We start from the raw sequence: 17,148 nt of genomic DNA, 5'->3' as shown, positions 1-17,148 counted from the left end.
CAGAACCAGAATTTTTTTTTCTGGGGTCTTCTTAAATTGTGAAATACAGCCTCACGGAATAAAACACGTAGATGCTAATGAGTATTATCAAGCAAACACCTATGTAACTGCTACCGAAGAAATGGAACGTTGTCGGCACCCCGAGCCACCCTCCCCCACCTCGGGCCCCTGCTGTCCCACTTCACTCCTTCTCGCCCAGAGGCAATGCTGGCCTGGCTCTTCAAAGCAGTCACTTCCTTGCTTTATTTTAATTTGTTATTTCACCACCTAATAGATATAAAGCCAGGATTTCTATTCAGGTCTGTGAAACCCTAGTCTATGCTCTTAACCTCAAGATAATGCTTCCCCTTGTTCTATCAGCTGATTTTTTTTCTCAATTATGAATTTGTTTCTCCTTTTAGACCTGTCACTGTCTGCTTCATGTATTTTGAGGCTGTTATTAAACACATACGAATTGAGAATTTTATCTTCCTTTTTTCATTACATGTCCCTCTTGATTTCTTACAATGATTCTTAAAGTTATTATAGCTTATAGCCTTAAAGTCTCCTTTGTCTGAGTTTAATAATGCTACCCCAGCTTTCTTTGGATTAGTCTTCATGGTTTCTTTTCCCATCCTTTTTCTGCCTCAATAAGAGTTGGAGCATCTTTCTACTACATATTATTGTGGCTTCTTGACCTATTTGCAAAGTCATTCAAGTTTTACAGTTCTGAAATATAAGACTAGAAAAAGAGATAAGGAAAAAAGCAAAAAAATGTGAATAACGCCCTGGCCAGGTGGCTCAGTTGGTTGGATCGTCATCCCACTGCGCCAAGGTTGTGGGTTTGAACCCCGGTCAGGGCATGTACAAGAACCTACCAATGAATGCATAAATAAGCTGAACAACAAACTTGATGTCTCTCTCTCTCCAAAAAAAATTGTTTTAATGTGAATGAGTCTAAGCCCTAGCCAGGTTAAGCTTCCAGCCTGACTCACATTCTCCTTTGGCAGCTACATTTCTGCATGTTGAAAGGCTTAGGTTTCGATAAATTAGTGCACTTCATCAACATAACATTCATCACTTAGAGGTTATGTCTAATGGGGCCAAATTAGTAAGCTGTTTATTCAGATACTTATTGCATAACACACTAGTGTATTATATAAACTAATTACACATGGTACTACAACCATTGCCAGTCAAACTATTTTATTGTGCAAGAGAGTCTTTCCGTGGACCATGCAGACCCCGCCTCGGTGGTGGCAGCACCAGGCTGGCGCCGCATCCTCAGCCCTCAGCCCTCAGCCCTCAGCCCTCAGGGAGCCGATGTAATCCTGCAGGAGCACCTGCGCCTCTGCCCGCCGGCTCATTCTGGCGGCCTTACCCTGGAAGCGGCCTTTCTTCCCCGCTCCTTTCCCTTCCAGCACCTCAGCCACCCTGGGAAGCAGACACAGACACAGTCAGGGGGGAGGGAGGTCTTCAGAGGGGAAGCCACAGAAAAACCCAGAGCAGCCCCGAGTCTTTCCCCAAGGGCCGGGGAGAGGGAGGGGAGGACGTGGCTTCCAGAAATCCTTCATAAAAATACCCATGTGCACAAACGTAATATGCCACAGTTATTGTAAGAGTGAATAACTGGAAACTGTAGAAGTGTCTAGATAAATTACGGCCACCTCCAGGGAGCAGGGTGAGTGCACACTTGGGGTAAAGGGCCACAGACATAACACCTGCGGGGAGCAGCAGTGAGGCAAACTGGGCCTGAGGGAGAAAGGTGGGACTGGGGTGACCTGGACACACCTGTCCCGTCTGAAAAGGAAAGAAGGGGAAATATAAGGAGAAAGAAGTTCCGTAAAGCTCCTCGTAGCTACGGACCACGTGGGAATGTGAGCCCAACGTTGCCAGAGTGCCTTCCCCCCCTTTTTTGAAAAAAGCTAGAACTATGTAATTTAGCCCTGGTTGGTGTGGCTCTGTGGGTTGAACACTGGCCTGTGAACCAAAAGGTCACAGGTTCAATTCCCAGTCAGGACACCTGCCTGGGTTGTGGGCCAGCTCAGTTGGGAGAACCAACCCCAGTCGATGTTTCTCTCACACACTGATGTTTCTCTGTCTCTTTCTCCCTCCCCTCTCTCTAAAAAATAAAATCTTAAAAAAAATAATGAAAATAAAAAATAAATGAAAATCTCCTAATTTTAAAATGTAGCAACTAATTTTAAAAGTTTAAAATAGTACACAGGCCAGACCAGTCTATAGGCCAATTCTGGCTACCTGTCAGGAACTGTTTTAAAAGCTTGCTTCCCTACAATGCTTAGTGTGAACACACATTCATCAGAGCCACTCAGGTCTTTGAAAACTCTTATAAGAAAAAACAGGGGGCACTACACCACCATATCTAATTTAAAGTAAGATATAAACAGTAACGGGAAAGGAGTCCCATAAAGTTCTAATTTTTCACTAACAATTTCATCAATGCTTTTTTTTATTTCATTTCAAAAATCCTAATTCCCCTCCTTAAAGAGTTTCTGCCTCTGCTTTGCTAGTGCCTTAAGCACCTGCTTTATCTGCCTACTGATAACCCAGCACCTGTACTCATGTGTAACCTATGAATCCCAATTTCTAAACAAAGAAACAAAACACAGGAGATGGAGAGCCCAAAGACCTGAGTTCAAGTCTCAGTTCTGCCACTTTGTGAGCTCCCAGGCACATGGTGTGCTGGCTCCTGTAAAACTGGGAATGAGAGTTGGTGATAATTATTTCAGCCCACCTCCCCGGTCTGTGATGTGAATCAATACAAGATTGTAGATATGGTGGCTTCTGTCATCAGTAAAGGGCTGAATGTTAGGCTTAACGACGTGCAAGACGGTCCACAGATTACCTGGGCCCCAGGGTCTCTACGGCCTCAGCTGGCCCTGCCAACAGGAAGAGGCCGGCGCCTTTCTCCTCGCCCACAGTTAAGAACAGGAGCGTCTCCTAGGAGGGAAGACAGAGAGATGAACCCTCTGTTACTTGAGGGTTCATCTCTCCTCTAACCTAACAGGTTAGAGCCCCCTAACCTGTGCACTATGCTCAGTCTGGAGAACCGATTTCAAAATCGTATTGCAATTATAAATACATCAAATCAACATGCTGTATACCTTAAACTTATACAGTGTCATATCTCAATTCAAAATAAAACAGCTTTTTCCCCTAAATCACAAGTGATGTTCTGGATGAGTGATGATGCAGACCATCCACTGTGGCCCACCAGAGCCAAGAAACTTTTTCAAAGTGACCACAGGAACTTCGGTTCAATGTTAAAAAGACACAACTGGCCTGGCTGGTGTGGCTCAGTGGATTGAGCACCAGCCTGCAAACCAAGCAGTTGCCGGTTTGATTTCCAGTCAAGGCACATGCCTTGGTTGCAGGCCAGACACCCAGTTGGGGGCGCACAAGAGGCAACCACACACTGATGTTTCTCTCCCGCCCTTTCTCTCTCCCTAACCTTTGCAGCCTGGCTTCCACCTATCCCGTATGCACCCCGTTTCCTAAGCCTCTGTGTTTCCCTCGCCTCCCACCTTTGCTCCCTTGTCTCTGACCACCACGCAGTCTTCAAGGCCCCCTTCCATCAAACCTCCGCATCTTTTCAGGTAAGGTGCTCCTCTGCCTCTAGTGTTTACCACCCTAAGTTATAAATGCGACAGGATGATACAGCGAGATAGACACACTGCTTTGCCCAGAAGAGGTATTCCAAAATGTGGTTTTTAGAATAAATATGAAAGAGAGACCTGGAAGTTAGGACTGGCGGGACGAGGAAGGGCAGCTGAAGCCAGAGGAAAAGGAAAATGGAAGGGATGGCCTTCAAAGGCCTAGCCGATCCTCGTGTATCTAAAATAAGCCCTCAGTCCAGGGTGGCGTAGAGAAGGTCCAGCTCTGCTAAAAGGAGCTTGGAAACTGGTGAATGTCACAGGCCAAGAACAGTCAATACCACAGACCTAGCTCAACACCTCAAACAGAGTTTGGCTCAAAGGTCGGGCCATAAGAAAACAGTACTGAATGAACTGCTATTCCCTGTTCTTCATGTGTTCCTGTAGAGGGACTTCAGCTAAACTAATCGCCTCCTTTAGGTCTCTACCCAGGGCGCACAGAGAACCTCATGCTCCTCTTACCTCTGACCCGATCTCATTGGCAATGATGTTCATGAACTCAGAATCACCCTCCTTCCTACAACAAGAGGCACAGGCTCTGTGAGTCGCGTGTTGAGAAGGAGCTGGGAAGCTGCAGGGTGCCCAGCCCCCACGCCGCCTGCTTGTGCGAAGGCCCAGACACCCTTAGCAAAGAGAAAGAGCGCTGGCTGAGGGCCAGCGCCACGTCCTTCTCAGAACCAGCAGTTCATAACAAGCTTTGCATTTAGTTCTGTCTCCACTTAATAGGATTCACCAAGCCAAACAGACATGTTAGATGGCGAAGGAGGGGAGATGATGAAAGTTAGAGTGAAGATATAGCAAACCCAAGGAATCTTACAGGTCACACATTTCTTAGGGTCCACCGAGCCTTGGGAATACCAGTGAGAGACCCGTCACCCACTAGGCACTGCAACCGGGAGAGACCCGAGTCCTAAAGCCCAGTGCCACCTGCCCCACCTCTCACCTGTGTAATGTGACCACACCTCCCCAGTCAGGGCTATTCCTGAGGCTGTGGGCAATGTGCACGGCCAGGTCTCTCAGCAGATTCAGGTTGTTCTGAAACGGGCAGCAGGGTGGTGGGAGGGATAACGAGGGCGAGGGCGCTGCCTTCCCTCCGCCTCGTTCTCCCGCCCACCCGCCCACCGGGCTCTGACAGACTGCACATGTGGTTGGGTGGGGAGGCTGAGTCCGGGGGCCTATTCCAGGCAGAGCACACGCCCTCTCCAGCCTCCAGGGAACAATCACCTTCTGCAGGAGCTTGGTGGCGTTCTGCAGCTTCTTCACTGCTTCCGCGTGATCCTCTGCGCCACACCTGCTAGAGAAAGGCCCGTGGAGATCTGCCCCACCTCCCAACTGCTTTCGGTGTTGGGCGTACACCCAGGGCACTGAACATCTCTGAATGCCTCTCACCCCCCAGAGACAGGTTATTCTGTCTGCCTTATGGGGAGGAAAGCTAAGCCCCGGGGTGCCCAGGACCTTAGAAACAGGGGGCAACAGAAGGGGACATACTTAAGCAGAGTGGTCAGTGCTTTTTCAGTTCCGTAACTTCTCTCCATCCACTTCAGCACCCGGTTCCCAGCCAGAAATATCAGGTTGGTTTTGTTCTTTTTCCCCTTCTCAGTGCCCAGAATTTTAATGACCTGCACAAGGCAAGGGGGCAGCGCGCACACATGCAGAAACCACAGCGGGTGCCGGACCCGAGGTGAGGAGACACCCAGACCGCCCCCCCAGCTGGGAAGCAATAAAGGAGTGACTTCGCTCAGGACTCTCCAGCTGTCCCCCTCCATCACTCGCAACCCTGTCACGTTCCCATGCTCCTCTAACACCCTCTCTCCCAACCGTTCAAAAGCCCCCCCTCACCCACCTGCAGGTCGCTGAGATTGCTCACATGGGTCCCACAGCACATGTTGGAATCAACACTCTCGATGGTAACAACTCGAATGGGCCCAGCGTGATCATCCGGCAAACCCCGGCCCCTCACCTAGGACCCAGGGGAAGGAGGGGGGCTGTCTGAACTTTGATCAGGAGCCCTCAGAGGGCCGTTCTCCGGAAGCCACTCCACCGGCTCCTCCCTCACCTGCTCCACCTCAGGATCGTCTATGCTCAGTTCTCGCACATTCACAGGCAGCCGATCTCTGATTTTTTCATTGACACTCTGCTCAATGGTAGCTACTTGCTCCGCCGTCACAGAGGGGCTGTCCAGCTCAATCGCACACCGGAGTCGCCCTAACTCCCTGTCCGAAGAAGCAGAAGAGCCACAGGATGTGGATAATGACAACAGTAATAACATAAGGAAGTTTACAGTTTACAAAGAATGGCCATGTAAATTAACTAATTTAATCTTCAGGAAAGTCCTGCAAGGTAAGTTTGTCACTTCCATCTTACAGGTGAGGGGTAGTAGCAAACGTGATCAAGGCCACACAGCCAGGATTCACCTTGTAGGTCTTTAGGCTCAAAATCCTAAACAAAGGCAGGAATCTCTCCTCATCCTAGTGCTTCCCTAAGAAACACAAGGTCATCCACCGCCCGTCTTCAAGATGAACAGGAGAACACGGCAGACCTTGAACGCTGCTCCTTCTTTTACCCCTTACCCCGACCCATTCCTTGGGGAAGCAGCCAGCACTCAGGGGCCACGCTCTACGGTTAGTCCAACGCCTCCTGCTCACCATGATGTTGTCTTCAGCCCAAAGAGATGATCAGCAACTGCTGTGATGAGATGCTGTGCTGAGCAGAGAGAACAAGGGACAGAAGAATGAGAAGCCCAGACAGCCACATATTCCCACAATATCATCACAGAAATTTTCCTTGTTGAAGACTTGTCAGGCAATGGATAATATTTTTTTCAACTGATTTTTATTCATTTATTCCTAGAGAGATGGGAAAGGAGGGAGAAAGAGAGGGAGAGAAACATCACTGTGTGGCTGCCTTTGCACACCACCCACCAGGGACCCAGCCTGCAACCCAGGCATGTGCCCCAACCAGGAATCAAACCAGTAACCCTTTGGTTCCCAGGCCAGCACTCAATCCACTGAACCACACCAGCCAGGATGCAATGGGTAATATTCTTGAGATACATTATTGAAAATCCTCACAAGAATTCTTCAAGAGGCTTTATGATGCCATTTCACAAATGAGGAAACTGAGGCCTAGAGATGTTAAAGAATTTGCCAAAGCAATGCAGCTTATCAGAGGCAGGATTTGAACTGAAGTCCTAATATGCCACATTCATTCAACAAATATTTATCAAGTGCCTACCACATGCAAGGCACAGGGCTTAATATTAGAGATACAGTATTATCCCTGACTGATGACAGGGAGGGGAAGGATGAGAAGGAATTAACTATGAAGGCAATGGGAACAAGACAGCCAAAGGCCTTGAAAGGAGAGAAACAGGATGTGTTCAAGGAACCAAAAGGAAGGCCAGCATGGCCAGAGAGCAGAGAGAAGAGGGAGGGACACCAGCTGAGGCCGGAGCAGCAGAAAAGTCCCAGCCCAGATAGGGCTTGGGCGCCACTACAAATTTAGCTTCGTCATGAGCAACAGAAGACTTTGAAAAGCTATATCACTCTGAATGTGCCTGATCTCATCTGAAAAGCTTTAAATAGGGAAGTGACATGATCAGATTTAATTTTTTTTTAAGCCTCGCCCAAGGACTTCTTTTTTTGCCTTTTTAGGGAGAGAGAGAAACACGGATCAGAGAGAAGCATCGATCGATCATACGCCTCTGCATCACCCAGACCGGGGTCGCATGCACCCGAGTGCGGACCATGGATGAACCTGCAACCCAGGCATGTGCCCTGACCAGGAGCTGGACCTGCAACCTTTGGGTTACGGGACAGTGCTCCTATCACTAAGCCACACCAGCCAGGGGCAGATTTTAATTTTTAAAAGGTTATTTTGGCTTCTTTGTGAAGAATAGGCCGCAAAGAAGCAAGAGTGAACGGGGCGGGGGGAACTAGCCATGCGGCTGTTACAGAGATGTGGGGAAAGACCACCAGAGCTGGGACTGAGATGGTCGCACTGTCTGCGGGAAGAGAAAGACGTATTCAGAAAAGAAACCGGCGGAACTCAGTGACTGACTGGCTACCCCCAAAGAGATGTCTGGACTAACTTGCAGGATTCTGGCAATGGGGTGGCTGCTAACGCCCTGCGCTGGGCACAGACAATGCTAACGGAAGACCAGGTCTGGAGGAGCGGGCAATTTTTTTAAAGATTTGATTTATTTATTTTTAGGGAGAGTGGAAGGAAGGGAGAAAGAGAGGGAGAGAAACATCAGTGCAAGAGAAATATCGACTGGTTTCCTCTCACACATGCCCCAACCAGGAACCAAAACTGCAACCCAAGCACACGCCCTGACTGGGAATGGAACCAGCAGCCTCTCGCCTGAAGGAACGACACCAACCATCTGAGCCACACTGGTCAAGGCTGGGTGACTTTTTAATCTCATTTTGGACATTTTGCATTTAAGAAGCCTATGAGACGTCCAGATAAAGATACCAAATGGGAAGTTAATAATACTCAAATCCAGCAGTTTTCCTAATGCTTTAACTTTAATTGCTCATACTGTTTTCCTAACATCTACCATATCTTGCCTCAATCGGAGCTGATTCTGAATGTTTGTCTTTTCCAAAAGGCTAACTCCCAAAGAGCCCAGACCACATCTCTGTCATCGTGGTGTCCTCGTCCACGGCACCTGTCCCTCCGAGAGACTCCCTGCCCTTGCCGTACGTACCCGAATGCTGCTGCATGTGGTCAAACCTCCGAGCCCAGTCCACCCGGACGTGGACCTCAGTCCCAGGGGTCAGGGGTGTCTGTGTGAAATGATCAGCCTGGGCCCCCCGGCGGGTCACTCTCAGCACAGAGATGTCATTGATTGTTCCACGGTCATCGGGCTGAGGAAAAGAAGTAGGATAATCAGTGGTGGGAGGCAGGGCTCACCCTAACTCCTGGATACAAAGGCCCTCTAGGGAGTGTGTGAGAAACACACCCAGAGTTTGAGATTCCCTATGGAACGCCAAGGGAGGCGGGCCACCTTGTTCCATGAGGGAGCCGTCTCTGTCCTTTTCACTCTCAACACCTCTATGTTTTGTTTTTCAGAATAAAATAACAGGATTAAAACCAAGGTTGTAACAACAACAATGAAGATTTTAGTAAAACCCAAAGAATCTTAATCCTCATTCTCTTAGTTTAGATGATTATTTTTCAATAATTTCTAAAATGACCTGAATTTTCTTCCTTCCCTCCACTCCATCTTCTGCACTTCAGAAGTATTCATTCAGCCCTGGCTGGCTGGCTCAGTTGGCTGGCAGGGGGGTCATCCCATACACTGAAAGGCTGCAGGTTTGATTCCTGGTCAGGGCACATACCTAGGTTACAGGAGGCTACCGACTGATGTTTCTCTCTCACATCAATGTTCCCCCCCCCTTCTTCCTCACCCTCTAAAAATCAATAAAACATATCCTTGGGTAAGGATTAAAATAAAAAATAAATTTAAAATATTCATTCAGTTAAAAGAAATATCAAGTGCCAACTGCTTACGAGACACTGTGCCAGCCTAAAAATACAATGTAAGGAAGACCTGCTCCCTCGTGGAACTTGAGAGTCTGGAGAAGACTAGAGACATGCAAACAAGTAACTGCAATATGACCTACAACATGCCATAACATGAAAAAGTACCTTGTTCTGGAGGAGCTCAAAGGAAAGATAACTAACAGTCTTAAGTAATCAAGGAAGACCTCCTAAAAGAACTGACATATAAAAAGAGATGTTCTAGGCTGCCTGAGCTCACAAATTTTCTTCAGCGGGTCAGAAAACCTGTGCTGGGAAAATCCTTGTAATAACGAGGACACTGCTGTGTGAAATTGGAACTCTGTCACTATCAAGTTTACTGAACATGTTCTCTCATGTCATTGCTTTGCCTAAGTACCCTCATGGCTTATGCTAGCTCCCTGGATAAAGTCCACCTGCCTTATCACATCCTTCAAGGACCTCTGAACTGGCCCCCACTTACCATTCCAAGGTCATCTCCAGCCTGTCCTCCATCAACACACACCATACACTTCAACTATATCTGACTATTTGCAGTTAACGAGACCTGTCAGATTCTTTCAGGCTTCCCTACCTTTGTGCTATTAAAGCCTCTCCCGTAACACCACCTTTGGCGGTGGTATCCGCCTTTCCCATGTTCACACTGGACCTTGTTGCTACCCAGTCACAGCCGTGAGAAGTCTGTCCTCTGTCATGATTGGTCACGGGAATCATTTTTAGTTCCTATCAAACACTAAGCTAAATCCTACCTCAGGGCCTTTGCACTTGCTATTCCTGCCACCTGGAATACTTGCTCCTCCCCCACCAGCACCACTAGACAATCACAATGGCTTAACCACCTCACTTCCCTTAGTCTCTACTGAAATAGTTTGCCCCCTACCTTCGAAGAATATCCCCACACTCCTCTCAATCTTTAATTTTATTTATAGCACGTATCTATTAACAGTTTTGTCTGTCTTCTCCAAGAATGTTAGTATTCTATGTATGTAGAGGAACTGTTTTGTTAACCTCTTATCCTTAGAGCATGGAACAGTACCCAGAATGTGCTATGGTTAGTTGATAAACATTTACTGAATGGACAAATGGAGTGAATTGAACTTCCACCGTGTTCATTACGGCTGGGGGACAGAGGGACAGGAGAGCATTTTCTATCGGGGCAGAAAGGAATCAGGGGTTTCGAGGGAGCGGGGAGGAGGACAGGAGGTGCTAGTTACCTGTCCCCCGCCCTCGGGGAAAAGTAGCGTGTCTTCTAGCACCACTTGAAAGCCGCTCAGCACTTCCTTCTTGCCATTGCTTCCTTCGGTTTGCAGCTCCGCTGGAAGGCAGGAGACCACGGTGGTGGTGAACTGAACAGAGACGGGAGAGAATAAGCCCCGACCCCAGCCCTCATACACCGGGACTGAACCTAGCTGCCCCGACCCCAGCCCTCATACACCGGGACTGAACCTAGCTGCCCCGACCCCAGCCCTCATACACCGGGACTGAACCTAGCTCGGCTCTCCCTCCACAAGGCGCCCTCTTCCCGCACCGCCCCATGTGCTCGGCAGCATCAGGTCCCTCGCCAGGCCGGCCCCACCTCCCGGGCGTAGCTGTCACGCTGACACCGGAACGCCATCGTCGTTTTCTCCCGAGACACCAGACGCGGGGCTCGGCCCGCCCCGACACGCCGGCGGGGGGCGGGGGATGGAGGCCGAAGGGGGACAATCCTCAGTACGGGCGCGTTTCTGCGCAGAAGCGAGAGAGCAAGGACTGGAGTTTGATTGGGTCAAATTTATTGAAAATATTACTTGCAGGCGTTCTGGGCTGTTCAGCAACTGTTGTAAAACTTTGACAATGACCGGAAGACAAAACCGCGTCCTAAACTTGTCAAGGCACTGAATCTAGCCCGTTGGTCTCCAGGAATGCGTTAGGTAGAGGTGGGGAAGGTACTGGCTTGGATGCAAGGCAGCGTGCCTAATAGAAATGTAATGCAAGCCACATTTGTTAAAAATGTATTTTATTTAACTCCACATATCCAGAATATTTTTCATCATGTAGTAGGTATATAAAAATAAGTTTTTTCCCCCATACAAAGTTTTCGAAACCTAGTATTTCACACTGACATCTCAGTTGAAACTAGCCACATTTCAAGTACCGCATGTGACTAGTGCTACCTAATTGGACCCTGTAGATAAAGAAGTTAAAAGAACTTAGCAAGCTGCAATCGATACCTTAAAACTTTAAACCATTTAAAAGTTAAAAGTAACTTTCTGCTCTTTCAAATCGATAAAAGCCTGAAGACTCCAGATGTTTCAGAATTTGGGATTTCTCAGAATGTAGGATTTTTCAGGTAGTAACGAAGAGCGCACACTCCATGTGTTACCTAACGCACTCCATCTGGAACTCTGGAGCAACATCATGCAACCAAACTCATTTATGCTGAGAAATACACTAAATGGCACAAACATACTATAAGTAGCCTCACATCATTTTAGGTCATGTTTTACTTTGCTGAGTTTTGGTTTCTGTTTTTTTTTTTTTTTTTGGTCAGTTTTCAGAACTTTGCAGTTTTCAGAATTGTGGATAGGAGATGTGCTGTACAAATTCAAGTGGCAACTTTGCCACTTATTGTAACCTCTTTGATCACCTATAAAGAAAAAACTTCATTATGTTATAGGATATGAGATTCAAAATTTTTAATGAGATAATAAATAGTAAATTGTAGAATATAATACAAATATAACTTTATATCAGAAGTCTTGTTTTTAAAGTTTAAGAACTAATGTCAGCTTTAAAAGTATAAAGATTTCTGGCACTGGCGGTGGATTGAGCACCAAACTGCAAACCAAAAGGTCACTGGTTTGATTCCCGGTCAGGGCACATGCCTGGGTTGTGGGCCTGGTCCCTACTTGGGGATATGTGAGAGGCAACCGATCAATATTTCTCTCACATGTCAATGTTTCTCTCCCTCTTTCTCCCTCCCTTCTCCTCTCTCTTAAAAACTATAAATAAATAAATAAATAAATAAATAAAAGTATAAGGAGATTCCTGGAGTATGCAGGAAGCTGATGTGGGTTTCTGGCTGGTTCTAGGGATGGTAGTATAAGCCTTATAGCAAAAGCCTGGTTTCTGCTCTGAGAAATCGGAGCATAGATCTGTGCATGGGGAAGAACCCCAGCTTGGTTACGTCTGCTCCCACCATCCTTCTTCCAGCCTCAACAATGAGAGCTAGGAACTCTGACACCCACCCCTCCCTTAGAGGGTAACTATAGAGAGAGAAGAGGCTTCCAGGAGGAAGAAGTACAAGCAGGAAAGAAAACAGACCAGTTCCTAGAGATTTATTATAATCTACATGCTGCTGCTTTGGCTTCTGCTCTACCACATCCATACGTACACATGCTCAGATACTCAGGAGAGCCCTGATGAGTGGCCCAAACACTGAGATTATAGCCAATTGGTAGGAAGTCAGAAGGGCCGCCAGTCTACTTCTTTACTAGTCTGCCATTGATACAGCAGCCATAGTCAAGTAAAAGAAATAGCCTAGGTAAAGAAATAGGAGGACCCTGAATGAAGAGCTTCTAGGAAAGATCTGAGATCCCAGAGGACCCTGGTGCACAGCCAAAGAGCTGGACGAAGGCCTAGGCCCTCGCTTGTCAGAAGACAGCCACAGCATCCTCCCCAGCTCTGCAGCGAAGTTAATTACTTGTTGCATCGGCACTGTCAGAATCATCCTAGGAAAAAGAAAAAGACAAAAGCACCTGTAGAGTATGCAGAGAGTGAACATTTGTGTTCAGAAACGCTGCTCCCTCCCTTCTGCTCTCCCACTTTTCTTTTGTGATTTTCTGAGTCAATCAAGTTCTTGGGAGGCTAATATAGAAGGATTTAAAGTTGAGAAAATAAAGCAAATCGCTAGGACTCAATACACAGCACTGTGTCATATATCATGTAGTTTCAGAATTTCAATTAATGCTACTGCTCCTTATGGCTGTAAAGATAGTCAATGGGGCCAGATCTGCCCTAGGATGGAGAAGCAGAGGGAGCGACGGGAGCGAGGAGGGTCTTGCTGGGGTTTTCGAAGGTGGGAGAACATTCAACCTCCTGTGTCAAATTCAAATTTGGCTAACAGGCACTGAGAACTACTGTATGCTAGGAACAGGGGCAGGAACTTTCTAGTACCTTATTTCTAAAGACAAATAGGAAACTGAAAGGTTGAGGGCAGGCTTTACTTACATCCAGATCATCCATGGCAGGGGGAGGTCTCTTGGTGCTGACCTTGTTCAAAAGCTAGTGGGAAGAGTAAAGTAGTCACAAGAGAGAAGAGCAACCTGCATACTGACGGACCAGAGAAGAACGGCTGCAGCCAAACAACTGCCCTATCTTTAAAGCCCCTAACACATCAGGGGAATGAATTAGAGAAAAGTAAATTGATTTTCTTTTTAAAAGGAAATTTAACACACGGAGCACCCTCCTTATTAATCCAAGTCAGGGTCTGGTAGTATTTTGCAACTTGAGTAACTAGTACTGAAATTCTGAAACCAAATTAACACATGGAAGGGTGCAATTTATTGGGAAATAATGAATTTTATGCTGCTTAGTGTGAGCTTCCCATGAAGTTGTCTGGCTCAAGAAAATACACATATACAACACACACAATAAAGAACAAAAATTACAGAAAAATAGAAAAAGGTTTAGCCAAACTTTTTCAGAACACAGGCTACACTCTATGAATAGCGAGTGAATCTATGTGTACAATTTCACTAATAGAATATTCATATCTCCCATCCCTGCTAAATAAACATTGCATAAAAAAACATAGAGAATATCAGCACCAATAAGCAGCCAGTCTGAGGAGCTCATATATTTCTGCCTAGCCCTGACGACAATCCGCCAGAGAATGTGTGCAGAGACGCAAAGCAGGATCAAGATGGGCAGAAAACGGCATTACCTCTGCGTAATGTTCCACCTGAGCCAGCTCCATCTCTTCATCCCCTTCCCAGTCTCTCCAGTTATCGAAGTCCACAGACAGCCACACCGGCTGCAAGGAAAAGCACAGAGAGTCGCAGGCCGGGAAGGCAGCAGAAGTGTATAGAAAAGTGTGGTTGGGGAGGAAGGGCAATGGGAGTGACCTTCCCTACCGCACCCCTCTGACTAACCCCACCTTCAGACTGCCACGTCACCATCCTCATCCATAAAAATTTACCAAGGACTATTAAGCACAATGCCAGGCATAGTAGGGAAAAGCACAGAAATTCTGCCCTCCAAGAGAAGATGGACTGGGGAGATAACATATCTGAAAATATAACTGTCATAAAGTATCATAGAGTCAACCAAGCAAGACAGGGACAACCCTTCAAAGCCCATCTTCCAAGTCCCCACCCTTAGACAAATAGAGAAGTTATTCGCTCATTCATTTAACAGATACTGACTGAACGCATACAATGGATCAGACTCTGAGATTGGCCCTGGGATTATAAAATGTTCAATACATAGTCCCAGCCTTCAGGAAGCAAGTAGGGAAGGGAAATGTAAGTAAACCATTATAATACAGTGTGGGAAGGGTGGTGGTGAGTTGTATAGGAGATATTTTGGGAACCCAAGCTTCTTGGAGTCACATGACCTTGAAGGATGAGCAGAGGTTGGGTGGGAGAAGGTAGTGGTGATGGAGGCTTTCCAGGAAGGAGGCACAGCTTGAGCAAAGGTACAAATCTGAGAAACAGCCTGACATGTGCAAAAGAGCTGCAAGCAGCTTGCTGTGGCTGGAATGTGAAGTCTGAGGCAGAGAGTCTGAGGCAGGGATATAATGCGACAGAGAGAGGAATAGGGAGGCCATGATCTTATAGTCATGCTGCAGCGCTTGGACTTCGACGTAAAGGGCAGAAGTTGTGAGCTCAAATGCCTGAAAGAGTCAGGAAGATAATGAAAAGGAGTAAAGTGAGGTGGACCACACACCCCATTTAAAGCTCCAACTCTAGGCATTTGGGAATTTTAGACCAGTGTGGCCAAAATCTCCATTTTTCAAGAGAAGCTAATAATCTGAATTGTAGATGAAATGACACTTTTATATATGAACAACTAATCAAAAATTCTAAATATCAGTAACCAAAGTAATTTTTAACACTGTGAAGAGTAGTAAAATAAATTTGAGAGCCAGACCCAACCAGTAGACAGCCAATTTACAAATCTTTAGGAGAAAAGAAGCCACTGCAGAATCTTGAGTAGGGGTGTAGCATGGTCAAATGTGTGTTTAAGACAGACCATAATGGGAGCGATGCAATAAATAGATCAGGGGTGAGCTGAAAATACGCAACAAACTTCATCCAGTGATAGGTGAGGTCAGATTAGGAAGAAATAAAGTAATGGATTCAATACTACCCAGGAAATCAAAGAAGCAGGACCTAGTGAGTGACTAAATGTTGATGGCAAAGGTGGCTACGGTGATTCCCAGACCTAACCCGGGTACCTGCATACATGGATAGAGAGCACAGGAGAAAGAGCAGGCCTCCCCCTACCTTGATATCCTCCTTGGTGAGCCGGGGCCAGGCCACTTTCTCCTTCCATTTCCTCACAAAGCAAGTAATGGAGCGGCCAGAGCGCTTATCCTGAGAGTCCTGCCAGATAGACAGTCTCATTCTTAGGGTATGAGGTTTAGAATGAATCTCCCATTTTCCCAGCAGCTTTCCCATCCAAACCTTATTGTCCCATCCCGTCCTTACCTTGGAGTTCACCTTGGCATAGAACTCAATCTCATTGTACAGCTCCACTCCATCAGCATTCTTGCAGCTGAGGAGACAATGCAGCTGAGGAAATGCGGGAGGCTGAGTGTAGGGCAATAGGAGAAGGGAGATGTCCCTGGGAAACCAGGTTCTACAAAGGGGAGGGCTGTTACCTGAACACAATGCGGTGGTCTTCTATGAGCACGTGGACGTCGGTGCTGTCCTCAACACAAAACTCCATGAACACATACTTGGGCCTGTCATACCACAGGGTCCGGGCATGCTGCCTGAAGGGGAGTTGAGGGGGGCTTCATAGGAGTTGGAGAGGGAAGACTGAGAGCATTTGGGAAAGATGGGAGGAGGGGAAAATATAGGGATATTTTATGCTACGGCCCTCTCAAAATGGAGCTAAATGAAACAAGAGGAGGTGGAAGGGTGATGATGGGAATGGCTGTGTGTGGTGAGGGTGAATCTCGGGAGACCCAAAAGTGTGAGTAGAGTTGGCCCTGGCTGGGTAGTTCAGTTGGTTAGCGCATCATCCTGATGTGCCAAGGTTGTGGGTTGGATTCCCAGTCAGAGTACATAGAAGAATCAACCAATGAATGCATAAATAAGTGGGACAGCAAATCAATGTTTCTCTCTCTTTAAAATTTAATAAAAAAAAAAATTAAAGTGTGAGAGTAGAGAGGTAGTCAGTCATGGAGACCACTGAGGTCGCACTGCCTCTAACCTCCCCAAAGTTACAGAGACGCGGGGTATGGGGTTCCCACGGGACCTCGAAGAACCTGTTGCGCCCAGAAAACGTGGGGCAAGGAATTAATATAAAGGGAAAAGAGCTGCCAGAAACACTCACCGTGCCATGGCGGCTCTTGCTGTCCGGGGCAGGGGCCGCTATCTTTAGATCCTCTCCCCCAGCAGCTGCCTCTCCTTATATGGGCAGGGGAAGGTTTTAGAGGCTGGGAAAATGTGGCCTTACAACCAAGGGAGCCGCACTCCGGAGAGACTGTAGGACAGTATTATCCCTGCAGCCCTTCACAGCGTGGAGTCTCCAGAAATGTACAGATTTAGGAAGAGACAACCCGCCCTCTGGAAGCAGGGCAAGGGCTACACTACTTTAGAAACACACAGAATAACTGATTCACAATAGGCGTCCATTACAAAATTATTGTCCTGAATTAAATCCTCAGGGAAGGCCCGCCCTCCGTGACGTCTGAACTCGGTGACACCTGAGCCCCGCCCACCCGCTCCTCGGGTTTCCCAGCCCCGGCGCCGTTGCC

General features: G+C 47.2%; 2 protein-coding genes across 2 annotated transcripts; both read right to left on the bottom strand.

Moving 5' to 3' along the window:
- Positions 1–1,175: 1,175 nt before the first annotated feature.
- AARSD1 (alanyl-tRNA synthetase domain containing 1) lies at positions 1,176–10,851 on the bottom strand. The gene is made up of 12 exons (XM_054593653.1): positions 10,756–10,851; positions 10,394–10,525; positions 8,365–8,524; positions 6,299–6,356; positions 5,710–5,866; positions 5,497–5,613; positions 5,142–5,272; positions 4,878–4,944; positions 4,597–4,688; positions 4,116–4,170; positions 2,846–2,940; positions 1,176–1,413 (listed from the first exon to the last, which is right to left on the bottom strand). The coding sequence occupies exons 1-12, from the start codon at positions 10,792–10,794 to the stop codon at positions 1,278–1,280; spliced, it is 1,239 nt and encodes a 412-aa protein (XP_054449628.1). The 5' UTR covers positions 10,795–10,851; the 3' UTR covers positions 1,176–1,277.
- A 1,594-nt stretch (positions 10,852–12,445) lies between these two features.
- Positions 12,446–17,015, bottom strand: PTGES3L (prostaglandin E synthase 3 like). The gene is made up of 7 exons (XM_054593654.1): positions 16,725–17,015; positions 16,045–16,158; positions 15,872–15,938; positions 15,668–15,766; positions 14,104–14,193; positions 13,389–13,442; positions 12,446–12,889 (listed from the first exon to the last, which is right to left on the bottom strand). Exons 1-7 carry the CDS (start codon positions 16,730–16,732, stop codon positions 12,854–12,856), a joined length of 468 nt encoding a protein of 155 aa, XP_054449629.1. The 5' UTR covers positions 16,733–17,015; the 3' UTR covers positions 12,446–12,853.
- Positions 17,016–17,148: the final 133 nt, after the last annotated feature.

This window comes from Pteronotus mesoamericanus, unplaced genomic scaffold (genome assembly GCF_021234165.1).
Source record: "Pteronotus mesoamericanus isolate MK-2021 breed Mesoamerican mustached bat unplaced genomic scaffold, CSHL_Meso_final scaffold_476, whole genome shotgun sequence".
Taxonomy (NCBI): domain Eukaryota; kingdom Metazoa; phylum Chordata; class Mammalia; order Chiroptera; family Mormoopidae; genus Pteronotus; species Pteronotus mesoamericanus.
The sequence above is the reverse complement of the archived record's forward strand: the minus strand, read 5'-3'. Positions and strand labels throughout refer to the sequence as shown.